This window comes from Salmo trutta, chromosome 22 (assembly GCF_901001165.1).
Source record: "Salmo trutta chromosome 22, fSalTru1.1, whole genome shotgun sequence".
In the NCBI taxonomy this organism is placed as follows: Eukaryota; Metazoa; Chordata; class Actinopteri; order Salmoniformes; family Salmonidae; genus Salmo; species Salmo trutta.
In genome coordinates this window covers 13157961-13183439 of record NC_042978.1, presented here as the reverse complement: position 1 = coordinate 13183439, position 25479 = coordinate 13157961, and the positions used below count along the sequence as shown (strand labels likewise).

At 42.0% G+C, this 25479-nt stretch overlaps 2 protein-coding genes and 1 non-coding gene across 6 annotated transcripts; 1 reads left to right on the top strand and 2 right to left on the bottom strand.

Annotated features, from left to right (window-relative positions):
• Positions 1 to 6553: 6553 nt before the first annotated feature.
• LOC115158951 (small conductance calcium-activated potassium channel protein 1-like) lies at positions 6554 to 12191 on the bottom strand. The gene is made up of 9 exons (XM_029708388.1): positions 12019 to 12191; positions 10548 to 11124; positions 10310 to 10405; positions 9775 to 10193; positions 9369 to 9510; positions 8882 to 8992; positions 7144 to 7271; positions 6947 to 7016; positions 6554 to 6835 (listed from the first exon to the last, which is right to left on the bottom strand). Exons 1-9 carry the CDS (start codon positions 12189 to 12191, stop codon positions 6554 to 6556), a joined length of 1998 nt encoding a protein of 665 aa, XP_029564248.1.
• A 4336-nt stretch (positions 12192 to 16527) lies between these two features.
• On the bottom strand, positions 16528 to 25195 carry LOC115158126 (coiled-coil domain-containing protein 124). 4 transcript variants are annotated; one of them, XM_029706693.1, is made up of 7 exons: positions 25087 to 25177; positions 21465 to 21594; positions 20994 to 21020; positions 20705 to 20888; positions 20302 to 20512; positions 20092 to 20197; positions 16528 to 18450 (listed from the first exon to the last, which is right to left on the bottom strand). In XM_029706693.1, exons 4-7 carry the CDS (start codon positions 20861 to 20863, stop codon positions 18249 to 18251), a joined length of 678 nt encoding a protein of 225 aa, XP_029562553.1. In that variant the 5' UTR covers positions 20864 to 20888; positions 20994 to 21020; positions 21465 to 21594; positions 25087 to 25177; the 3' UTR covers positions 16528 to 18248. The 4 variants fall into 4 exon arrangements, with proteins under 4 accessions (XP_029562553.1, XP_029562552.1, XP_029562554.1 ...); XM_029706692.1 differs by lacking the exon at positions 20994 to 21020; XM_029706694.1 differs by lacking the exon at positions 21465 to 21594 and having other exon boundaries at positions 25087 to 25173.
• Positions 24450 to 24522, top strand: trnaa-ugc (transfer RNA alanine (anticodon UGC)). The gene has a single exon. It is a non-coding gene; the product is annotated as a tRNA-Ala (tRNA).
• Positions 25196 to 25479: the final 284 nt, after the last annotated feature.

Genomic DNA, 25479 nt, shown 5'->3' with positions numbered 1-25479 from the left:
AGGCATTGTATTGGCACCTCAGTTTGACAAATATTGTTTCTCGGCAGAAATATTCTGACAATCTTTAGTTGAATGTTCGTTTTCACTAGCACCTGGCACCTAAAATATGTAAATGATGCTTTGAGTTTTTATACACAGTCTGTATGTAAAATCACAATGTACAGGCTGAAGAATGTGCATTTCTGTGGATATCACAACCCCTCTCTAGAGAGGATTGTTTTGCTGCTAGGGGAATGATTCTCTCAACTGTCATAACCATGCACCTTAATGCTTCAACTTTGAATCAATATTGATAACCCTAAAACTTGCAAATTGTTATTCTGCTAAATTATATTTTACCCAGATACGGCTATATCATAGCAATGAAGTGTATGCTGAAACTCTATGCTCTTAAAAGGTACATTATACCGGTTGTTGACATCTGTAATCACCTGTTTTTTTTATTAAGTGTTTGAAACGAACCATTTGAGGCATTTAGAACATATCAGCCACTGAGTCTGTAGAACTTCCAGTGGAATTGTTTCCTCAGGGAAATGTGTGTATTTGTAACGTATAGAGAATTATAATAAAGTTAACCTAACTGAATGGAAAACAAAGCCTGTTGGTAAACATTTTATTACAATTTTCTGTGTCTTAGTTTGTGTGTAGATTGTTTGTTGCCATAAAATCTAATCTCCCAACCCTCAGTAAGAGGCTTCTCTGGAAAAAGTTTTGTTGTTGTTGCAGAGATGTAGATTGCTTGTAATTTATATATTATTTTTTTTCTTTAAGGATTGTTTCTAATTTCTTTAGATTTCTTTTGATTGTCTTTTCAATAAATGTGGTCTTCAAAAAACGTTTGACTACTTTATAGTAAAAAAATATATATGGAAAATTTAGGCCGGGATTTAATCCAATCGCGCTTTGTCGACAATGTGCCATTTACAGATAGTTTGCGATTGAGCGGACATATGCAGCATTTACCATGAACGCAGACTGTTTTTATTATACCTCCGTGATGCGGATTTCGTGAATGCAGGAACACATGCGCCTTTTAAAAGGTGTATGTATGTTGCTGACAAGGCGCAATCACATTGAATCCCGGCCATAATAGAGCCCCACAGTGGCGGTGTCAGAATACCCATAAAACCTAGTGGTCTAACAGGGAAATGGTTCCAATCGTTTTACCAACATTCATTTTTCCCATGCAAAACTGCAAATCCCTGCAAGCAGGTATTGTCAATGTAAAACTTGCACAAGACAGTTTACAGAATTGTCCGTTTTGAAAGAAATGTAGCCTATTTATTCATTAATACATTTAGCTAACATTAGACAGTTAATCCAGAGATTCTAACCTTTGCCTCAATTCGGCAGTCTCGTCCAGATCATCATGGCATTTGTAGTTCTTTTATAAAGCTACGTTCGCAGCTAATTGGTGTTTAATTTGGGGGAGGTAAATACAGGTGAATATATTGATAAGTCACCTTGTCCTAGAGAGATTTACATGGTTGTCAAAATGTCACGCCAGGGTAAGCCTGCATGAAACACAGCCCTAATTTTAAGTGTTTCTCAAATCCTCTATGGGAAAAATTAGTGGTGGAAAAAACGATTGGAACCATGTCCATGTTTGACCACTAGGTTTTATGGGTATTATGACTCGTTGTACTCTCAAGATTCAATCAGTTCAGCGGTAACCCACATTTAGCTGACAAATGCATACATGGCTTTTCATTGCTTTTGTTTAGGCGGTGTCAGAGGTGTAATGTCAGACCTGTCAAATCTACAAGCGGCTGCTGACGTCATCTATCGCCATGGAATGAACTGAGTCGCATTAGTATAAATTCCATGCAACCGTGTTACAAGTTCAAACACTGGAATGTGTGATGTAATGTACACTGATTTAGTCGGATAAATCCTTGATATTTAATCATTTTCAATGTAACTGTCATTATTTCTATATAGCCTGCAGTTTCTCGTTCTAAACTTCTAAAGCGGGTGTGGTTTCATGACTACAAAGGCAGCTCACTGATTCGACAGCTATAATGCAGGAGGTTACACCACAGACAAACGGGGAAACCCAGACACGTCACGGGGGTATAAATCTGAAGCATCGTTTAGAACTTAATGAGACAGCCCCAAGTTTTGCCAAAGTATGTCGTCTGGTTTTTGGCGTCCCAACGTAGGTAACGTAGCGGGCAATAGCTAGGGTGGCTAATACGGGAGCAGCATTAGCCACCCTAGCACGATGGTGTAATGGGATTTTATTAAGACTGGCATTTTTCCCTTTTGGGGGGGGCTGCACACCAGGTAAATTGGCTTGAAAAACATGTGTCCCTAAAGTTTTTTCATTGGTGTTACCACCTTTAAAATATCTTATTACAAATATATACAAGGACCTTCCCTCCTTTGGCAAACTGTTAGGGATCTATATTAAGGAAAATTGAGCTAATTACACCCTTTTAGTATGTCATAAATTTGAGGATTCCATTAATAATTTGGTGTCATTGGTGTTGCAAAAAGCAATTGGTGTAAGTTCATTTCAATGTGCTATATTCCATTTCCTGGTTGCTAAAATGTTAATAGTTCAGCTAATTTCAGTTTGTGACACAACAAGCATAGTGTAGAGAATCATTGTACCATCCAAGCCACTGTGAAATATAATTTCAATAACCAAAACTATTGTATTGTCAGCTGTTTGAAGCTGGTGTATAAAACCAAAAGTAAGATGCAAAAAATCCATTTAAGAACAAGAAGCATAGAACAGATCTACGGCTTCTTAGATTTGCTTTCAATGAGTGACAGATCTAGTTCTATGTGAATTTGGTCAGATTGCCCAAAAAGTTACATATTGCAGCTTTAACTGAAGAGAAATTACACTGAGTATACCAAACATTAGCAACACCTTTCTAATATTTAGTTCCAATATTTAGTTGCTTTCCCCATACAAGGTGGGGAAAGCAGGGATGCTGGCCCATGTTCACTCCAGTGCTTCCCACATTTGTGTCAAATTGGCTGGATGTCCTGGACCAGTCATGGTATACACAGGAAATTGTTGAGCATGAAAAACCCAGCAGCATTGCAACTCTTGACACAAACCGGTGCGCCTGTCACCTACTACCGTACCCCATTCAAAGGCACTTAAATATTTTGTCTTGCCCATTCACCCTCTGAATGGCACACACACACAATCCATGTCTCTTCCCATTCATCAACACTGATTTGAAGTGGATTTAACAAGTGACATCAATAAGGGATCATAACTTATCTGGATTCACCTGGTCAGTCTACAGTGCAATCGGAAAGAATTCAGAGCCCTTGACTTTTTCCTCATTTTGTAACGTTACAGCCTTATTCTAAAATGTATTAAATTGATTAGGGGGGGAAAAAAACTATCTACACACACTGCCCCATAATGACAACGCAAAAACAGATTGACATTTTTGCAAATGTATATCAAACAAAAGGCATTTTGACATTTACGTAATTATTCTGCCCCTTTTACTCAGTACTTTGAAGCACCTTTGGCAGCGATAACAGCCTTGAGTCTTCTTGGGTATGACACTACAAGCTTGGAACACCTGTATTTGAGGAGTTTCTCCCGTTCTTCTCTTCAGATCCACTCAAGCTCTGTCAGGTTGGATGGGGAGCGTCGCTGCACAGCTATTTTCCCGGACTCTCCAGAGATGTTGAATCGGGTTCGCCCTGAGCTCTCTGGAGCAGGTTTTCATGTACTTTACTCCGTTCATCATTCCCTCCCAGTCCCTGCCGCTGAAAAACATCCCCACAGCATTATGCTGCCCTCACCATGCTTCACCATAGGGATGGTGGCAGGTTTCCCACAGACATGACGCTTGGCATTCAGGCCAAAGAGTTCAATCTTGGTTTCATCAGACCAGAGAATCTTTGGCAAACTCCAAGCGGGCTGTCTTGTGCCTTTTACTGAGGAGTGGCGTCCGTCTGGCCACTCTACCATAAAGGCCGGATTGGTGGAGTGCTGCAGAGATGATTGTCCTTCTGGAAGGTTCTTCCTCCACGAAGGAACTGTGGAGCTCTGTCAGAATGACCATCGGGTTCTTGGTCACCTCCCTAACCAAGGCCCTTCCCCCCGATTGCTCAGTTTAGCTGGGCGGCCAGCTCTAGGAAGAGTCTTGGTGGTTCCAAACTTCTTCCATTGAAGAATGATGGAGGCCATGCACTGTCAACTGTGGACCTTATATAGACAGGTGTGTACCTTTCCAAATCATGTCCAATCAATTGAATTTACCACAGGTGGACTCCAATCAAGTTGTAGAAACATCAAGGATGATCAATGGAAACAGGATGCACCTGAGCTCAATGTAGTCTCATAGCAAAGGGTTTGAAGACTTATGTAAATAAGGTATATTTTTTATTTTTAATACATTTGCAAAAAAATCTAAAAAACTGTTTTGTTTTGTCATTATGGGGTATTGTGGGTAGATTGATGAAGAACAATAATTGTATCAATTTTAGAATAAGGCTGTAGCGTAACAAAATGTGGGAAAAGTCTAGGGGTCTGAATACTTTCTGAATACACTGTAGGTCATGGAAATAGCAAGTGTTCTTAAAGTTGTATACTCAGTGTACACAATTAATGATATCACTAGTAAAATATTTTTTTAAGATTAATGACCTTAGACTTGAGCATATGTGGCCCACAATTGAAAGAAATCCTCAATTACCTACAATTTGTCATTAGTTTTACCATCATTGGTGTTACTACTCCTACTGGTGGCACAATGTTATTATAATGGTACAAATGATTGACTAATTAAGCTACCATATTTGTTGATTAAGAATGGGACGATGTACAGTACCAGTCAGAAGTTTGGACACACCTACATCCCGGATTTTTCTTTTCTTTTTACTATTTTCTACATTGTAGAATAATAGTGAAGACATCAAAACTATAAAACAACACACGGAATCATGTAGTAACCAAAAAAGTGTTAAACAAAATATATTTTACATTTGAGATTCTTCAAAGTAGCCACCCTTTGCCTTGATGACAGCTTTGCACACTCTTGGCATTCTCTCAACCAGCTTCAGGACGTAGTCACCTGGAATGCATTTCAATTAACAGGTGTGCCTTGTAAAAAGTACATTTGGGGAATTTCTTTCCTTAATGCGTTTGAGCCAATCAGCTGTGATGTGGCAAGGTAGTGGTGGTATATAGAAGATAACCCTATTTGGTAAAAGACCAAGTCCATATTATGGCAAGAACAGCTCAAATAAGCAAAGAGAAATGACAGTCCATCATTACTTTAAGACATGAAGGTCAGTCAATCCAGAAAATGTCAATAACTTTTAAAGTTTCTTCAAGTGCAGTCGCAAAAACCATCAAGCACTATGATGAAACTGGCTCTCACGAGGACCACCACAGGAAAGGAAGACCCAGAGTTTCCTCTGCTGCAGAGGATAAGTTCATTAGCGTTACCAGTCTCAGAAATTGTAGCCCAAATAAAGGACACCAATAAGAAGAGACTTGCTTGGCCCAAGAAACACGAGCAATAGACATTAGACCAGTGGAATTGTGTCCTTTGGTCTGATGAGTTCAAATTAGATTTTTGATTCCAAACGGCGTGTCTTTGTGAGACGCAGAGTAGGTGAACGAATGATCTCGGCATGTGTGGTTCCCACCGTGAAGCATGGAGGAGGAGGTGTGATGGTGTGGAGGTGCTTTGACACTGATTTATTTAGAATTCAAGGCTCACTTAACCAGCATGGCTACCACAGCATGCCGCAGCGATATGCCATCCCATCTGATTTGCACTATCATTTGTTTTTCAACAGGACAATGACCCAAAACACACCTCCAGGCTGAGTAAGGGCTAATTGACAAAGGAGAGTGCTGCATCAGATGACCTGGCCTCCACAATCACCCGACATCAACCCATCTGAGATGGTTTGGGATGAGTTGGACTGCAGAGTGAAGGAAAAGCAGCCAACAAGTGCTCAGCATATGTGGAAACTCCTTCAAGACTGTTGGAAAAGCATTCCAGGTGAAGCTGGTGGAGAGAATGCCAAGAGTGTGCAAAACTGTCATCAAGGCAAAGTGTGGCTACTTTGAAGAATCTCAAATATGAAATATATTTTGATTTGTTTAACACTTTTTTGGTTACTACATGATTCCATATGTGTTATTTCATAGTTTTGATGTCTTCACTATTATTCTACGATGTAGAAAATAGTACAAATAAAGAAAAACCCTTGAATGAGTAGGTGTGTCCAAACTTTTGACTGGTACAGTACCAACATACATCTAAATAAATATAAAATCTAGAAAAAAAGTTACTTTTTCCCAAAATGCCATGCCTAAATGCCACCGCAATTTAAGAATGGCCTAAATTCACAGACTGGCAATCCAGGATTTGGAAAGCAACAAACCGGCCACCCGCTACTTCTTTTAGTAAACAGCTGAGGGATGGGGCTGGAGAGATATAACCATGCTCAAATTCATTGTCAGAGGATAAAATATCCCTGTCCCTGGGGTAGTATGAGATACACTATTAAATACATAATTTAAGGTCACAATAGTGGCAATGTGGCTAGGCTGTCAGCTGTAAGGTATGGTTTGTGGTGCAGTGGAAAGGGACCGTTGGCACCTAGCGGGAACCCAGTGAAGCTCAGATTCCGACGAGGCTTTCCGTACACGGTGGGCCAAGCCATCCAGGAAGTCCTTGTGCTGCTGTGTGACCGCCTGGGAGAGCAGGCTGGGTAGGGCCTGCAGATTGACTAGGATGGAGTCCAGTTTGTCGTCCAAACTACCAATCCTCCTATCCAGCTCCTCGCTGCGCAGCTGCAGGTCAGACACCAGGTCGTACATCATGTTCTGAGTCTGTGGCGCAAAAACGGTGTGTCAAACTTGTGCTCAGGGTTTAGAATGAAATATATGAATTAAATATGATGATAATGAAGGTGCTTAATGAAGGTGATCATGAAGGTGCACCTTGGCTAGATCCACAAGTGTGTTAGCCTGGTCGGTGAGTTTCATCTGTTCCAGTTTGACTCTGCGCAGTCTAGGGGAAAGTGAAGTGGAAGTGAGTTATGGAGGGCAAAGGGGTAATTTAGGCTGCATAACATACTCACAGATATACACACATCAACTATTTATTTAACAATGGTTTGAAAAGGCACACTACTTACTGGTGAATGGCTTGCAGAAATTTCCGCTGATGTTTGCGTACCCTGGCGTGATCGATCTTCTTGACTAACTTGGTGTGTTTGTAGATAAGCCATGTCTCTCTGAGTACATTGGCAGCTGTGTTTTTCACCTGTAGGGAACAGTCCAGAAAACAGAGAAATGTTTTGGTACAGTACTATGATGGTAGGTATTCTGGTTAGAGCCAGTTTGCGCTGTTCTGTGAAGGGAGTAGTACACAGCGTTGTACCAGATCTTCAGTTTTTTGGCAATTTCTCGCTTGGAATAGCCTTCATTTCTCAGAACAAGAATAGACTGACGAGTTTCAGAAGAAAGTTATTTGTGTCTGGCCATTTTGAGCCTGTAATCGAACCCACAAATGCTGATGCTCCAGATACTCAACTAGTCTAAAGAAGGCCAGTTTTATTGCTTCTTTAATTAGCATAACAGTTTTCAGCTGTGCTAACATAATTGCAAAAGGGTTTTCTAATGATCAATTAGTCTTTTAAAATGATAAACTTGGATTAGCTAACACAACGTGCCATTTGAACACAGGAGTGATGGTTGCTGATAATGGGCCTCTGTATGCCTTTGTAGATATTCCATAAAGAAATCAGCCGTTTCTAGCTACAATAGTTATTTACAACATTAACAATGTCTACACTGTATTTCTGATCAATTTGATGTTATTTTAATGGACAAAAAAAAAGGTTTTCTTTCAAAAACAAGGACATTTCTAAGTGACCCCAAACTTTTGAACGGTAGTGTATATAAAACGGTAGTGTATATAAAATATACATATACACACACAGTACAATTCAAAAGTTGTCATGATTATTAAGTTGTCATGATTATGATCCAGGCCTACAGTTAATAACATGACAGCCAAACCCAGTGAGCACCGATTGACGCAGGACATCTATGGACGTTTATTATTGGTTGACATTTGGTCCATCCACCCTGGCCTTGGGCGTGTTTGAGCGGATCACTTTTGTCAAGTCGGTGACCATCACAGATTTAGTCTTGTCTGGACCGGCCTTGATTTGCCCAATAATACTAGTCTATTTAAAAGGCTGTCCTTGTTTGGGGGCAGAGCTCATTAGAATTATACTCTGTGTACTTTGCAAGGGTTCAGTTGCTGTAACTGTTACTGAGAATGTTGTTGTAGTTAAAATATTCTGTTGGTTGTGTCAGTAAACTTCAAACATGATCACTGCCAGTTCTGAAGCTTTTGGAAAGTCTGACATAAGTGAAAGTGACAGATAGAAACAATAATGAGTAATCGATACTTTAATCTCCATTTTGCCCCATTTCGCTATTTTATTGGGACATAATAACTTGGCATAATGTTTTCTTCATTGATATTTTGCCGTAGAAACAACAACCAAAATAGACGTCTTTTCAACTAAAACTGGATGTCAATAGGAGGTCCGGCAGAGTCTTTCCAACTACCGACAGAGTCGTCTTTTCAACATCTGTTAAAAGACGCCTTGATAATGTCTTAAAATGCGTCTTGAAAACTAAAGTAGCTTCAATGTCAGCCAAAGACGCATCTTCAACGTCTTGTCAACAACATTTTGCTTACTAGGTTGCTGATTGGGGAGCATTGTCTTTATTTATAATGTCTCTTCAAAAAACATTTTGATTATCCGATACGTATCAGGTTAGGGTCATAAATCCACGGGTTCAGTTTGGGTCAGACCCAACATTTTGGAGCCATGAAGACCTCTAATGTCCACTTACTCGTTTATAGAGCTGAGTGTCCATCATGAAGTTGTGAACATGCTTCTCAGCTCTGGTCAACTCAGACTTCCTGGCAACTACAGCAACCACCAGGGCAGTGCAGCCAGCCCCCTGGGGAGAAAAGACAAAGGCAGTAATACTTTTTCATGAGTAAAAGTGTTGTCTTTATATCTCATTAGATATTATTTATTCAAGTGTATGGCCCGTATCACTTAGTGTCGTGCCTAGCAGTAAAGATACAATGTTTGTACAGATGTGTCGGAGGAGACTCAGCCTAGGAGGAAGGGTTAAATATCCGTGTTTGTGTGAAAAGGTTTTTGTCTAATGCAGCTGTATTGATCCTCTGGGAAGAATAAACTTGGTTAAGCTTTCATAGTGTCTGTTGAGTTTTTATTCTGAGAAATTAGAACTTAACAACACCTTAGAGCTGCCTCATCCTGAATGTCATAGATCTCTTTTGACACTTGCGGATATATAGGAAACATACCATGATTCCAGTCAGCAGACACACACCCTTTCCACAGTAAGTGTGAGGGACCATGTCTCCATAACCAATGGAGAGAAAGGTGATAGAGATGAGCCACATTGCCCCAAGGAAGTTACTGGTCACTTCCTGTGCGTCATGATACCTGGAGGAACAAAAAATATACATATATTATAATAAACACGTATCTATTTTTTACAGTATAACATCTTATACTGTATACCATACATTTATGTATGTTTCATTATATATCAAGCAAAGAAGCATAGTAGAAGTCCATATCAACATCTTGAGCTAACCCTAATCAAGAGAGGCATTAATCTTACATAAGGATCTTCTTCACTGAGAAATGTACTGGGTTGTAGGGATGCAGTGTTGATGGAATGCCTACTGTGTCTGGGGCCTGTACCTCTCACATACACGCACCGTCCACGCCGCGATGATCCAACAAGAGACACTGAAGACCAGCAGCACCGTGCCGGGGCAGATGGTCATGAGTGTCTTCATGACGAACCGCGTGTTGAAGTTGATCTTATTGAGGGCGCCGATGCTGCGCGACGAGGCGTCCGTGAAAAGCTTGCTGTGCAGCAGCATGACGCGACCGATTAGGTAGAGCCTGAGGAACATGGGGATGGAGAGGACGAGGTCCACGTCGGCATTGGTCAATGAGGGTGTGTAGGTGAAGGCCAGCCGGGCTGTCCAGGTGAAGATGTACTGGCCCGGAATGGGGTGGATGGCACAGACCAGCAGCTCCAGCACAACCAGAAAGATCCGCTCATACGTCATAGCAATCCTCCAGTCATCAGCTGCATTGTCCACCATGAAGAGCTGTGTGTGTAGATGTAAGGAGAGAAGGGCAAACAAGGAGATTTAGATGTGGGGGAAAAGAGAACAAGGGGAAAATCTGTAATATTAATGTAGAGATGGTGATGGTGGCATATCACCTGTATTTCCCGTGCATGGTACATCACAATGAGGCCGAGCAATACAGCAGTTGAAAGGCTGACAAGGCATTTCAGAGCGAATGAGTATGAGGATTCCTGCAGAGAAGATAGACAATTAAGATCCCCTCTTTTAAAACATATTGTCTTACTAATACTCTAGGCCTGATGTTCATGGTAGACCTCTAATGCTGCATGACATTATGACGGGTCAATCCACTGCAATAGAGACATTTCTTACCTTCGTGTAAACCCCCCAGGACAGTTCCGTCTCCGTCACCATGACAACAATCCCAAACATCCCAAAGATCAAAGCATAGTCGCTCAACTGTTTGCGCTTTCCAAATAGTGCTCTACGCTGGCCCAATCTGTAGCCAATGTCCTTAGTCCTCTTCTGTGGCGCGTCTCCTCCTCCCTCGCTGTTGGCCTTACTATTGTCCTCACTGAGGCCTTTGGAGAACACCTCCTCCAGGACGGACCTGTGGAGAGTCTGGAGGGGCTCTTGTCTCGCTGAGTCCAGCTCTGAAAGGTTGGGTGGCGAAGCTCCTAGGCTGCTCAGGGGTCTCCCAACATCCCCATTGTATTTAGCGCTGGTCACAACTGTGTCGGGAGGGAGTGGGCTACTGCTCTTGGACAGGGAAGGCGTTGAACCAACATGGCCAACCTTTTTGGTATGAGGATGTACCTGTTGCTCCCCTCGTCGTTGCCCTTCTCCCTCTAGTTGATGGTTCTCCGGCCACCGCTGGCTACTGGAAGAGGAGTGAACACTGCTTTTGTCGCTAGTAGCCGGGAATGAATTCTTCACTCGCGGGCTGCTGCTGGATGGGTAGAGAGAACACTGATGGCATTTTAGGGTTCTAAGATGTTCACAACAATGCTGCCTTTGAGGGTGTTGCTGTAGTTGCTGGTTTAAGTAAGGTTGTTGGCTTCCACAATGTACTCCACACTCATTGGCACAGCAGCTAGGTAAACCGTTTCCTAGGATCCATTGGTGTTGCGTATCTAAGGGAAGTTGCTGTTGGTCCTGAGATTGAGACAAAACCAAGAGCTGCCTAACTTTACTTGACTCATTGCTATTCAGAGGTATATTGAGCGAAGGTTCTGTTCTTTCAGTAGTTGAGACTGGTGGTAGGTTATGCTCTTTAATCTTGAAATGATTATGGGTCTGCTGCTGCCATTGATTATACTCCTTCAGCCCGTCTTCTCCCCTGCATCGGGATGTGAAATTATCCTTCTCGTGATTGACAGTCTCTGTTGAGGGATCCTCTTGACTTGGTTTCTGCCTGAAAAACCGGGATGACGATGACACCAGGGAGTTCTGAGGATAGGAGTGGGTATACTGTAGAGAAGGAGGAGTTCCCTTTTTTGAGAATGTGGAGAGGCAGTCCTTCAAGAAGCCCTGCTTTGATTGTGGCTGGAAACCGGCCACCTCTGATCCATGTTTTGTACTAGGAGAATAGCAAACAGAGCCACAGTCGTCATCGGGACGTCCGATCGTGGTCCCATGCCACTCGGCCAACAGTGGGCTTTCGCGCTGCAGTTCAAGAGTACCACCCACCTGGCTACAAAAAAGGAGGAGATCTTGATTGCTCAGTTTTGACAGTGTAGTTTTTAATGGTGGAGATTTCCTTGGTGGAGCGACTCCATTTGGAGTAGCCTGTGGCGGAGAAGTGGAAGTGGAAATGCTGTTATTGCTCTGCTCTGGTATTGACGTTTGGGGCTGGAGGGCAGTTCCAGAGTAGCGATACTGCATGACCTCAGGGGCTTTGTCTGGTAGGGACTGCCCTCGTGAGTTGCAGTGATCCGGGTCTTGGTCGTTGCAAGCGTCTCCTGTTGAATCGAGCCGACGCGTTGCATTGGTGGGTTTGACCAGAACCAGCCTCATAATGTATGATGATAATTATTTATTTCATTTCCTGTGTACTATGGCAGCTAAAAGCTGAATTGCAGTAACACATACAAGGAACCAAATTTCAATGAACATAACGAGATACAAGAAAATCAAAAATCAGGGAGTTGAAGCAAGAATGGAGGTAGAACAGTGAGCGGTGGAGGGATGGGGGGAGCATTTTGGTCACAGTAAGGGAGGTCGGTGGTCATATCAGAGTCAGTCAGAGACTGGTCCGGAGCCTTTACCACACCTCGCGGTCCCCGACGTCCTCAGCCTCTCCTTACGGACTCTGTAAGTAGCTGGCTAGCTACTCCTCCGTACTACCAATGTGTAGCACCGACTTGGGTGATGCCCCGGAATCCGATGGCAGCTTAACTTAATGGTTCCTGTACATGTTGTATATTTTATTCATATTTTGTTGTTTTTAACTGTCTTTTTAATCAACTTTTAGTTTTTGTTAGTTAACTAAGAATTGTTTAATTTTATGAATTTTGAAAAAACGGTGATGCTGGCAAGTTAGTTGAACATGAACTTAATGGGAAAATCTTGTCACTTGTAACACTGTTTACATTGATGAACTGAAAAGACTTTGCTTGGAAGGATTCCAGATTCAAATGAAAATGTTTCGCATTTTCAACCCAACTGCTTATGTTGGTATAACCATGTGCAATAGCCAATGCATTGTTGATCATAACTGGGGGGAAAAAATCAGATTCAGTCCATAATATTATTAATAACCTATTTCATCAGGTTATTCAGGTTGCTGTGTCCATATTCATGGTGTATTACAGTCATCCAGCTAAAAGAGCGTTGGGTTCACACAAAAATAATCTGTAAGAAAGCAGAGAAAACATGAAGGAATACTATACAAAGACATTGACAGTACTCCCTCTTAAAAGCTGTAAAGTATCTGATCAATAAGATATCATTTTAAGTGAACTACATGCTCTACATTTTACAGCAAAAGCTAACAAAGATCTAAATCAAACATAGGACTTCTAACAGATAAAACATTTTTAGGAGACCTGTGTATAACTGTCTCCCAAAGTGAGACTGGAGAGCTCCTGTCGAAACCAGATGAGCCCCTCTGATAGGAATCTTCCTCAAACAGGGATATCACCATTGCTACGGATGTAGGGACTAAGGACATATATAAACCTATATTGTCAACCATAACTGGGTTATCAATGTTGAATACACCATATAAAAAACCCTTGTGTGTACGCTAACCTTTGTCATTATTTAGCCTTGTGTATCTTCCATCTGAGCTTGTAGAATGTGGTGATGGTAAAACATCCACAGTACTATTTATTTTAGAAAATTATTAGAATCACATATTATTCAATTGATTTTACATTTCCGTCTAACAGTGTCCTAATGCACCGCAGATACTTGCCCCCGGGACAAGAAACCTAGCCTAATTTATCAAACGACTACATAATATTCAAGAAACTCCACAAGGAACTGGTTAAATGCAGTTCACAATATTGTGCACTGAACAACTATCAGACCCTCTCTTTGCTTGCTTAACAAACGTATGAATTGTATGACTCTTTAGGGAGAAGAAAATCGCCCATTTATTACCTTTCTCTGCTCTATCAACCCAAAGCATGAGAAATAACTGACTAGACCCCCGTAGCCCAGAGACTCTTACCTTATTCCTTCAGATACGTTTCGCTCACTCTCCTTGTAGAAAGCCACACACAACTTGGAGGTGATCTTGGCCAGTGCCGGGGCAGGGCACCGCTCGAAAGGCTTTTGAAGTGGGAGCCAGACAGCAGACTTCCTAGTGCTCAACACTTGAGATAGGGCCGCTTTCCTTTGAAAGTGATCATTAGGATTCAAACTGAAGAAAGGGCAGCTGCTGGGCTTATTAAAGGCCTGGCATGCAAATACAATGGGGGACAAAGCATTAGGTCTGTGCGGGATACAGAAAATGATGTGACATCAGATCTAAGCAATAAGGACCAATTCACACTTCACACATCCATAAATGGACTCAAAGCAGCCCCATAGATAGCTAAAAGAACCGTTGGTTGTATGGGGTGTCGGCCGGTGCTTTCAAAGCAGAATAGTCAATTAGGGGTCAGAGAAACTTGTCATTGATGTTTCGTGGTTCAAAAGCCTACACAGAGCCTCTTATCTCCTCCGCCACAAGGACCAAACAAAGCCTCTTTCTCATTCATCTTTCCTTGCATCCTCTCTCCTTTTAAAAACGCACCGGAGAAAAAGGTCTCGTGTAGGACCTTGGGTCTTCTCCAATACGCTTGAGAAAGAGTTGAGGAAATAATATGCAAGGAATCATAAAGACAAACCGTGAAGGGGCCAACGTTTCTTTAATCTGCACACGAGTGAGATCACCTGAACATAATACATCACGTCAAATCTGTCACACACTAGACAACTGACTTGTTGTTCTCAATGTATGTTATATATCCTCCTGACACACAGGTTGTCATTCATTCTTGAATCATAAACAGGGGAAGTTTTTAGGTTTGTAATAGCAATCCAAGCTTTCTGCTCCAAACCAACTTCCCCATTTAAGGGGTGCTTGGGACACTTCTACATTATATACAGCTATTAATTAAGTGTCTATCGTATATACAGTTGTCATAAATTATAAAACTTGCATCAGCCTATTGTCCAAAAGTGGCATTGGCTTTTGCCATAGCAAGTAATCATAAAACATTGGATTTAATAATGCATTTGACAACATACACAGTGCTTAATGTGGTCATTAGGCCATTTACTTATGTATACATAATTAAACCTATAGGCTTAAGAAAAGTGTTATATTACGCTTCATGTAGTTATTTACTATAGTTGAGGGCTTAATCACATTGGATACCAAGGATTGTCTCTCACCACTCTGAAGGTTCAAAAACATGTGGAGTTATGACATTTGAATGAACAATCATATATAAACTGAACAAAAATATAAACGCAACATGTAAAGTGTTGGTCCCATGTTTCATGAGCTGAAATAAAAAATAAAATGTTCCATACACACAAAAAGCTTATTTCTCTAAAAGGTGTGGCATATGAAGAAGCTGATTAAACAGCATAATCATTACACAGATGGACATTGTGCTGGGGACAATAAAAGGCCACTCTAAAATGTGCACTTTTGTCACACAACACAATGCCACAGATGTCTCAAGTTTTGAGGGAGCATGCAATTGGCATGCTGACTGCAGGAATGTCCACCGGAGCTGTTGCAAGAGAATTTAATGTTCATTTCTCTACCATAAGCCAAATTTTAGAGAATTTGGCAGTACGTCTAAACGGCCTTAACCGCAGACCACATGTATGGCATCGTGTGGGCGAGCGGTTTGACGTCCGCGTCGTGAACCCAGTACCCCATGGTGGAGGTGGGGTTATAGTATGGGCAGGCATAAGCTACGGACAATGAACACAGTTGCATTTTATCGATGGCAATTTGAATGCAAAGAGATAAAGTGACAAGATCATGAGGGCCAGATTTCGTGCCATTCATCTGCCGCCATCACCTCATGTTTCAGCATGATAATGCACGGCTCCATGTCACAAAGATCTGTACATGATTACTGGAAGCTGAAAATGTCCCAGTTCTTCCATGGCCTGCATAGTCACCAGAAATGTCACCCATTGAGTATGTTTTGGATGCTCTGGATCGACGTGTACGACAGCTTGTTCCAGTTCCCACCAATAACCAGCAACTTTGCACAGCCATTGAAGAGTGGGACAACATTCCACAGGCCACAATCAACAGCCTGTTCAACTTTATGCAAAAGAGATGTGCCACGCTGTATGAGGTAAATGGTGGTCAGACTAGATACTGACTGGTTTTCTGAGCCACGCCCCTACCTTTTTTAAGGTATCTGTGACCAACAAATGCATATGTGTATTCCCAGTCATGTGAAATCATAGATTAGAACCTAATGCATTTATTTCAATTGACTGATTTCCTCATATTAGCTCTAACTCAGTAAAATCTTTGAAATTGTTGCATTTATATTTTTGTTCAGTATAATTAAACAATCATTAATTCTGACACCCAGCTACTTTCAAAAAGCCATTGAGGTGAAGCTGTAAACATTTCCTGTTAGTAATACAATGTTACGCTCTTTCAAACTGGTGGCAGGCAAAGTTACAAAGACCACTGCGTGCTTGGTCAGCAGGCTGCTGTTTGAATGCTGCTGTGCTTTAAAAAAACAATGTAAAGAAAGGCAGCACAGGACACTGTCATAAACCAAATAAATATTTGCCGAGCTTCAAAGGTCAATGTATATTGTGTTCAAGTGAATTGTAATATAAATGTGGCATAAATTAAAAACAAAAAGACAGTTGATTTAACAGCAAATACGGTAATGATATTTATTGGTCGTCCTCTCAGTTACAACTTTAATTTGAACACTACCTATGCAGATTTACTTGGATAAGAGGATTTTGACTAATATATTCCACAGTTACTTCTTACACCTGAATGGTATTGGCATCTATAACAGTATTGTAGCAGAGTAAAAGGCATGCCTACACAATACTGTATTCCTGTATAAATGCCAACAGCCGATTCCACCTTATAAATATTAAATTGATAAGATATCTTATAGATCAGCAATTAACTAAATGGATGAGGATGTGCGCATAGTCTGAGGAGTGTCATCCAGTGGCATAGCATGAGTCAAATTCAGGAGCCACTGGGAACAAAAGATGAGTCACATGGATGAATTCCAATTCCCTTCCTTTTTTACTGTAAGTGTGCACTTGTTGACTCCATCATGTGTTTAAAAGCACTGGATTTGTGCAAGTATTCCTTACACTAGTCTATTCATTTTAAATCTATGAAAGGGAGTGAACATGTGTGCACTTCAAATCAGAAGTTACAGCAGTGCAGTAAATGCCTTGGGGAGGAGAAGGACAGAGAACCAGAACACAGCTTTCAGTATCCTCTTCAGATGGAAACCTGGCTGAAAACGAGCACTAGTGTAAGGCATGCACACGGCTGAAAGTCTATTTAAGTGGCTAAATGAGTGTAGATCAAAATGCAGTGAATTTTAAAAACCCACTTGTGCTAAATGATTGCGCTGTTGAAACAGAAGTGGTGGGTGTTAGGAGACACTTCAAAGCTGCAGCTCCGAAAACACGACTGACAAGAGATGTGAGCTGTATGCTTTCAATAAACGAGACGGCCTTTTTACATAAACTCTCGAAATCATGAAGGTGAGAAAATGGTACGTAAACCCGCATTACATTGTTTGGGGGGGTATTTAGATTTACATGAATTTGATATCTGAAATATTTTTTTGTAGTCTTTTCAAATTTCACTTACAAAAAAGCAATAACAATCTACATACAATTCAATGTAACCTGAAAGCAGATGCAGGCCTAATATTGCATGGTACCAGGATTAGCAACAACAGTATTGATGTATTGAGTAGGTGCACCTAATAAGGCCTTGTTAGGATGGGGAACAGGTGCCACGAGACACTTTACCATAGAGAAAGGGGTAGTCATTTCCAATGGTGCTCAAAATGGCAGTTTATAACAAGCCAGTATTCTTACAAGTCAACAACTGGTTCTGGCCATGATATTTTCTTATGTGGGTTATTATTATCATCGTCATCGTCGGTTAATGGAGGCGATTACGATAGGCAAGAGTGCAGATCACATACCTGTAGTCTCATTCTCAGAAAGAATTAGATATGTTAGTGTATTGTGAACTGAAATAAATTACTTTAATCCCTTTTCAACATAAGTGCCAAAAACTGGCAGTGGGAATAAAATCCAGAAACTGCCGAGATGCTTCACAAGTGGACATGCACAGTAAAATAAAACCATCAGGAACATTGGTTGGGGGAGGGGGTTTGCTTTCCCTTGTCAAAACGGAACGAAACAAGCGGATGTCCCAAGGTGATTCCTTGCATCGGAGGTCCTTCCTAGGGAATGAGTGCAGCTTTTCCAGCAACACATTCATAAATGGGGGAATAATTATAGGTTGGGGGCATCTTCCATTGTAAGGTCCAATGTGCATAGGTAGACAGTTTTGTATTAGCTGCTGCTGGAGTTGGTTCACTTTGTGTTGTAGTTGGCAAAGCGCTGGTTCAGGGGGTTCTCTGGCGACTTCATCCACTCCTTTTTCAGTTGCTGCTTGAGCTGCGACAGCCGCATGTTGGGGTTCTCTTTTTTAAGGAGGGGCATGTTCAGATCCTCGAACGCGGCGAACGCTGCCTTCACCCTGCGCTCTGGGTGGCGGTCGAGCTCTTCAGCCGTGCTGGGAAAGAAACACACAAGAAGACGGGTTGAAATTTGGCCATCTCGACTTCTCTCACTTTAGCTACTCTATGGAACCTCATACTTATGATACCTGCCATGCCTGCTTCATCTTTTATATAGCCTAGAGTATGAGAAGTAACTGATGTTATACAGTGCCTTCAGAAAGTATTCACACCCGTTGAATTTTTCCACATTTGTTGTGTTACAAAGTGGGATTAAAATGGATTAAATTTACATTTTTTGTTAACAATCTACACAAAATACTATGTCAAAGTGGAAGAAAGTCTAAGAGCTTTGCACAGCTGGATTGCAAAACATTTGCACATTATTCTTTTAAAAAAATTGTTCAAGCTCTGTCAAGTTGGTTGTTGATCATTGCTAGACAGACATGTAAGTCTTTCCATAGACTTCCAAGCCAATTTAAGTCAAAACTGTAACTAGGCCACTCAAGAATATTCAATGTCGTCTTGGTAAGCAACTGCAGTGTATATTTGGCCTTGGGTTTCAAGTAATTGTCCTGCTGAAAAGGTGAATTTGTCTCCAAATGTCTGTTGGAAAGCAGACTGAACCAGGTTTTCCTATAAGATTTTGCATGTGCTTAGCTCTATTCCATTTATTTTTTATCCTGAAAAACTCCCTTGCCAATAACAAGTATACCCATAAAATGATGCAGCCACCACCAAAATATGGATTTTCCCCCAAACATAACACTTTGTATTCAGGACAAAAAGTGAATTTATTTAGTGCCTTATTGCAAACAGGATGCATGTTTTGGAATATTTTGTAATCTGTACAGGTTTACGTCTTTTCACGCTTTCATTTGGGTTAGTATTATGGAGTAACTACAATGTTGATTCATCGTCAATTACCTCCCATCTCAGCCATTACACTAATGGTTTTAAAATCACCATTGGCCTCATGGTGAAATCCCTGAGCGGTTTCCTTCATCTCCGGCAACCGAGTTAGGAAGGGTGCCTGTATCTTTGTAGTGACTGGGTGTATTGATACACCATCCAAAGTGTAATTAATAACTTCACCTTTCTCAAAGAGATATTAAATGTCAACTACCAATAGGTGACCTTCTTTGCGAAACATTGGAAAACCTCCCTGTTCTTTGTGGTTGAATCTGTGCATGAAATTCATTGCTTGACTGAGGGACCTTACAGATAATTGTGTGTGTGGGGTATACAGATTGGGTTGTCATTTAAAAATAATTTTAAACACTATTATTGCATACAGTGAATCCATGCAAATTGTGACTTATTAAACACATTTTTACTCCTGAACTTACTTAGACTTGCCATAACAAAAGGGTTGAATACATATTGACTCAAGACACTTCAGATTTTCATTTTTAATTAATTTCTAAAAACACAATTCCACTTCGACATGATGGGGTATTGTGTGTAGATCAGTGACACAAAATCAACATTTTATACATTTTAAATTTAGACTAACAACAATATGTGAAAAAAAGTAAAGGATTGTTAATACTTTCTGAAGGCACACCAAACCCACTTTGTTGATAACGGTATGGTACACCAATGGAAAGGCTCCCCTGGTTCTCGCCTGTAATCTTAACATTGTTACCCCCTACAAAAGCAACATTGAGAGGTTAAGCCTATACAGTATTCTGTACCTGAGCATGGCAATGGCATCCTCTATGGTTCTAGCCTCCACAACACCTTCCTCAGGGATGATGCGATTTACATTCTCCTCCAGGGGCGTCTCCAGGTGACTCTTCTCTGTGGACACGAACAGAGGAGAGGGAGACCATAAGAATACAACAGAACCCGGAGAGGAAAGAGAGCCTGGTTAATGATTCAAGGTATATTGGTGAGGTCATTGCCTTTCTCTTTGGGTTGCTCCTGCTGTTGTAGCTGCTGCTCAACACGCAGCGTCTCCTCAATCTGGGCCCGAGTCACTTTGCCTGCCACCACAGCAGCAGCAGCAGCAGCCTCCTTGGCCTTGCCCTTAATCTTTGCAGCCTCCTCATCTAAGAGCCGCTGGTTCTCCTTCTTTCGCTCCAGGGCCTCAAGGCGCTTTTTCTCCTTGTCATCCTGCAGGTTCCGAAAGGGGACATTTAAAGTCAAGCCTAAATAATCAGGTTCACTTCAACATTCAGTAGATTCTAGAGTGTGGTGTCTGTACATACATAGCCAGATACTGGATTGTGATATAGCCCAATATAATACTACTGCAGACTATTTGACCCCGTGTGAGAATAGGAAACGGAATGCGATAGGTCTCACCTTCCTCTGTTCTTTCTTCAGGACATGTTTGTCGTTCTCCTGCCATAGTGCATCCTCCAGCTCTTTCTTCTTGCGGGCGTCTTCCACTGCTTTGGCCTCTGCCTTGCGGGCCTTGGCAGTGACCGCCTTGGAGTTCTCACCCTGGAACTTCTTCGGCATCCCTAAGACGAGGCCTGTTCTTCAGCTGACAGAATCAATGTATTATTTTGACATTATCTTTTTGACTAACAACCTAACTATACATAGAGCCATTCTATCATGAACCAAACTAGGTGGCAAGTTAACTCACCATCGAATTGACACAGACCAAAGTGCTCTGAAATCGGAATAGATAGCCAGAGTGAATTTACGAATGCACCCCCAGTAGTTAGCTAGCAAGCTAGCCAACTTTGGGAAAAGGAAAGGGGGATACCTAGTCAGTTAGCCAACAATGTATTCACCTGAAATGTGTCTTCTGCATTTAACCTAAATGGACATCAACGTCTTTAGTGCCCGGGGAACAGTGGGTTAACTGCCTTGCTCAGGGGCAGAACAACATATTTTTACCTTGTCAGCTCGGGGATTCGATCCAGCAATCTTTCCCAAAAATGGAAAAATGGCGCCGAAGAACATGGCTGACGTTTCACATTCTCCCAACCAATTGTGCTATTTAGTTATTTTTTTGAGTAACTTATTTTTTAAGTATTGTGTCGATAATGTTGCTGCTACCGTCTCTTATGACCGAAAATAACTTATGGACATCAGAAAAGCGAGTACTCACCACGGACTGGAAGAAACTTTTTCCTTTAACGGGTCCGACGAGAAGGATATCCTGCTTTCATTGGAACAGGCCCAGATCCACACTTTTTGCGTGAAGACGCCGAAAAAGGGGATGCAGATCGGGGATCCTTCTGAGAATCCAGAGGCGAGCGAGTAAACTCACAATGCCTTCCATTCTTCTTGTTAACGTGCAATCATTGGAAAATAAAATAGATAATCTACTATTAAGATTATCCTACCAACGGGACATTAAAAACTGTAACATCTTATGTTTCACCGAGACGTGGCTGAACGAAGATACGGACAACAAAGAGCTAGCGGGATTTTCCATGCACCGGCAAAACAGAGACGCTACCTCTGGTAAGATGAGCGGTGGGGGTGTGTGTCTTTTTGTCAATAACAGCTGGTGCGCGATGTCTAATATTGAAGAAGTCTCGAGGTATTGCTCGCCTGAGGTATAGTACCTTATGATAAGCTGCCGACCACATTATCTACCAAGAGAGTTCTCTTCTGTATTATTCATAGCCATCTATTTACCACCACAAAACGAAGCTGGCACTAAGACCGCTCTCAACCAACTCTATAAGGACATAAGCAAAGAAGAAAATGCTCACCAAGAAGCGGCGCTCCTAGTGGCCGGGGACTTAAATGCAGGCAAACTTAAATCAGTTTTACCACTTTGGTGTAACCAGGGGGGAGAAAAAAATCCTAGACCACCTTTACTCCACCCACAGAGATGCATAGAAAGCTCTCCCCCGACCTCCATTTGGCAAATCTGACCATAATTCTATCCTCATGATTCCTGCTTACAAGCAAAAACTAAAGCAGGAAGTACCAGTGACTCACTCAATACGGAAGTGGTCAGATGAGGTGGATGCTACACTACAGGACTGTTTTGCTAGCACAGACTGGAATGTGTTGTGGGATTCATCCAATGGCATTGCGGAACACACCACCTCAGTCATCGGCTTCATCAATAAGTGCATCGATGACGTCGTCCCCACAGTGACTGTACGTACATATCCCAACCAGAAGCCATGGATTACATGCAGCATCCACATCGAGCTAAATGCTAGAGCAGCCGCTTTCAAGGAGTGGGAGGCTAATCCGGACGCTTATAAGAAATCCCACTATGCCCTCAGACATACCATCAATCAAGCAAAGCTGTTCTGGATGACTGTGTGATAACACTCTCGGTAGCCGATGTGAACAAAACCTTTAAACAAGTCAACATTCAGAAAGCCGCTGGGCCAGACGAAATACCAGGACGTGTACTCAAAGCATACACGGACCAACTGTCAAGTGTTACGTCGACGGGGCTGCAGTGGAGCGGGTTGAGAGTTTCAAGTTCCTTGGTGTCCACATCACCAACAAACTATCATGTTCCAAACACACCAAGAGAGTCGTGAAGAGGGCACGACAAAACCTTTTCCCCCTCAGGAGATTGAGAAGATTTGGCATGGGTCCCCAGATCCTCAAAAGTTTCTACAGCTGCACCATCGAGAGCATCCTGACCGGTTGCGTCACCGCCTGGTATCGCAACTGCTCGGCATCTGACCGTAAGGCGCTACAGATGGTAGTTTTATGGGCTTTCCTCTGAACCGCCCAGTACATCACTGGGGCCAAGCTTCCTGCCATCCAGGACCTATATAATAGGCGGTGTCAGAGGAAAGCCCATAAAATTGTCAGAGACTCCAGTCACCCAAGTTATAGACTGTTTTCTCTGCTACCGCACGGCAAGCGGTACCGGAGCACCAAGTCTAGAACCAAAAGGCTTCTCAACAGCTTCTATCCCCAAGCCATAAGACTGCTGAACAATTCATAAATCGCCACCGGACAATTTACATTGACGCCCCCCCTTTGTACACTGCTGCTACTCGATGTTTGGTTGTTACCTATGGATAGTTACTTCACCCCCACCTACATGTACAGATTACCTCAACTAGCATGTACCCCGCACACTGACTCAGTACCAGTGCCCCCTGTATATAGCATCGTTATTCTTATTGTGTTATTTTATTATTACTTTTTATTTTAGCCTACTTGGTAAATATTTTCTTCTTCTTGAACTGAACTTTTGGTTAAGGGCTTGTAAGTAAGCATTTCAAGGTAAAGTCTACACTTGTTGTATTCGGCGCATGTGGCAAATAAAGTGTGATTTCATTTTGGCCTAACGCTCTAACCACTTTGGCCAGTTAGCTTGGGAGCTTGACTGCCGTTGTGAGGTCAGAACACTCGGATCAACCCTACTCCTCGGCCTGAGCGTTCAGAGTGCGAAACGCTCAGAGTTTACAAGCGCTCTCTGGCACTCCAGAGTGAATTTACGAACAATAGGGTGCGTTCGTAAATTCACTATGGCTATCTACTCCGATTTCATAACACTCTCCTCTGAGTATGCCAGAGCGCAGAATAAGTGATGCATTTACTAACGCTCAACACCAGTTGATTATGGCTGGTGTCAGTAAACGGCAAAAAGGCATAATACAATTGTTGCCAGCAGCGCAGTTAGTCGCCAACGCTCTGGATAACACGAAAACAGCCCAACCAGCACTAATAGGGCAAGTAAAATGGTCAGAGTGAGGTGTTCTCTCATTTGTCTGTAAGTAGCTAGCAAGCTAGGAGTAGGGTTGATCCGACCGTTCTGACCTCAACGGCAGTCAAGCACCCAAGCTAACTGGCTAACGTTGGCGAGCTTGCTTGCTACTTCCAGACACAAATGTGAGAACACCTCACTGACTATTTTACTCGTCCTAGCAGAGCGGATTAGGCAGTTTTCATGTTATCCAGAGCGTTGGTGATTAACTCTGCAGCTGGCAACCATTTAATTACACCTTTTTTGCCGACGTTTACTGACACCGGCCATATTCAACGAGTGTTGAGCATTCGTTAATTCATCAGTTATTCTGCGAGAGTGTTCTGAAATCGGAGTAGATAGTCATAGTGAATTTACGAATGCGCACATAGTTAGGCATCTGGCAACGTCACGGTCTTTGTGGCTCAGTTGGTAGAGTATGGCACTTGCGATGCCAGGGTTGTGGGTTCGAGTCCCACGGGGGACCAGTACAAAAATGTATCCACTCATTGCTGTAAGTCGGTCTCGATAAAATGTAAACATGTAATCGGCTAGCAATGGCATGATGTTACACACTGGCTAGATGATATAGCTAGAAGCAGCTAGCTTGCTACTGCCAGACACAAATGAGAGAACACCTCACTGACTATTTTAGCTAGCAATGACATGATGTTACACAATGGTTAGAAGCAGCTTGCCATCTTAGCTAGCAATGACATGAAGTTACACACTGGCTAGTTGATATAGCTAGAAGTTCTCTATGTCAACTATATCATGATAACGTTAACAAGCTAAGCAAAACATTAGACAAACGTTAGATACCTCAGTCACACGAGTTCTGTATTTACCCAACATATAAATACAACGGCTGGCCAACTTGCATAACGCGCCGTTTAGCTAACGTTAGCTATAGAAGTTAGCTAGCTACTAAGCTAAAGTTAGCTAGCAAAGATGAACCAATTAAAGATTTCACAGAGTCCGAATTCGTGGCAATGAAGTATATTAACCAATGTAAAAAATATATATGTTTGTGAAAAGAAAAGGGTCGTACCTGAGCGACAACAGGTTATTGTTGTTTCGAAAAGGCATCTGCCAGCCCACCTTTCGTGACAATGACGCACAGCGATGACGTCCTTCTTCCATGGGGGTTAACGGCGGTTGGGATCCAATGTTAATGGTGCATTACCGCCACCAGCTGGACGGGGTGTTGAATAAGAAACTACAAAAATATTGCGGGAAAATGGGAAAACGTCATCATACATAATAAAACACAAACTAAGAAAACCCGTCCCACTTCTTCAATCACAGTCCACTCCAAAATACATGGTGGTACATTCACCGACAGGAATTCTTGCATGGACTCGGCTGTGAAATCACAAAGACCAAAAAACGTTCAGTGGCATTCACAATGATTTCAATTTTCTTAGACTTCTTCTCCACGTGT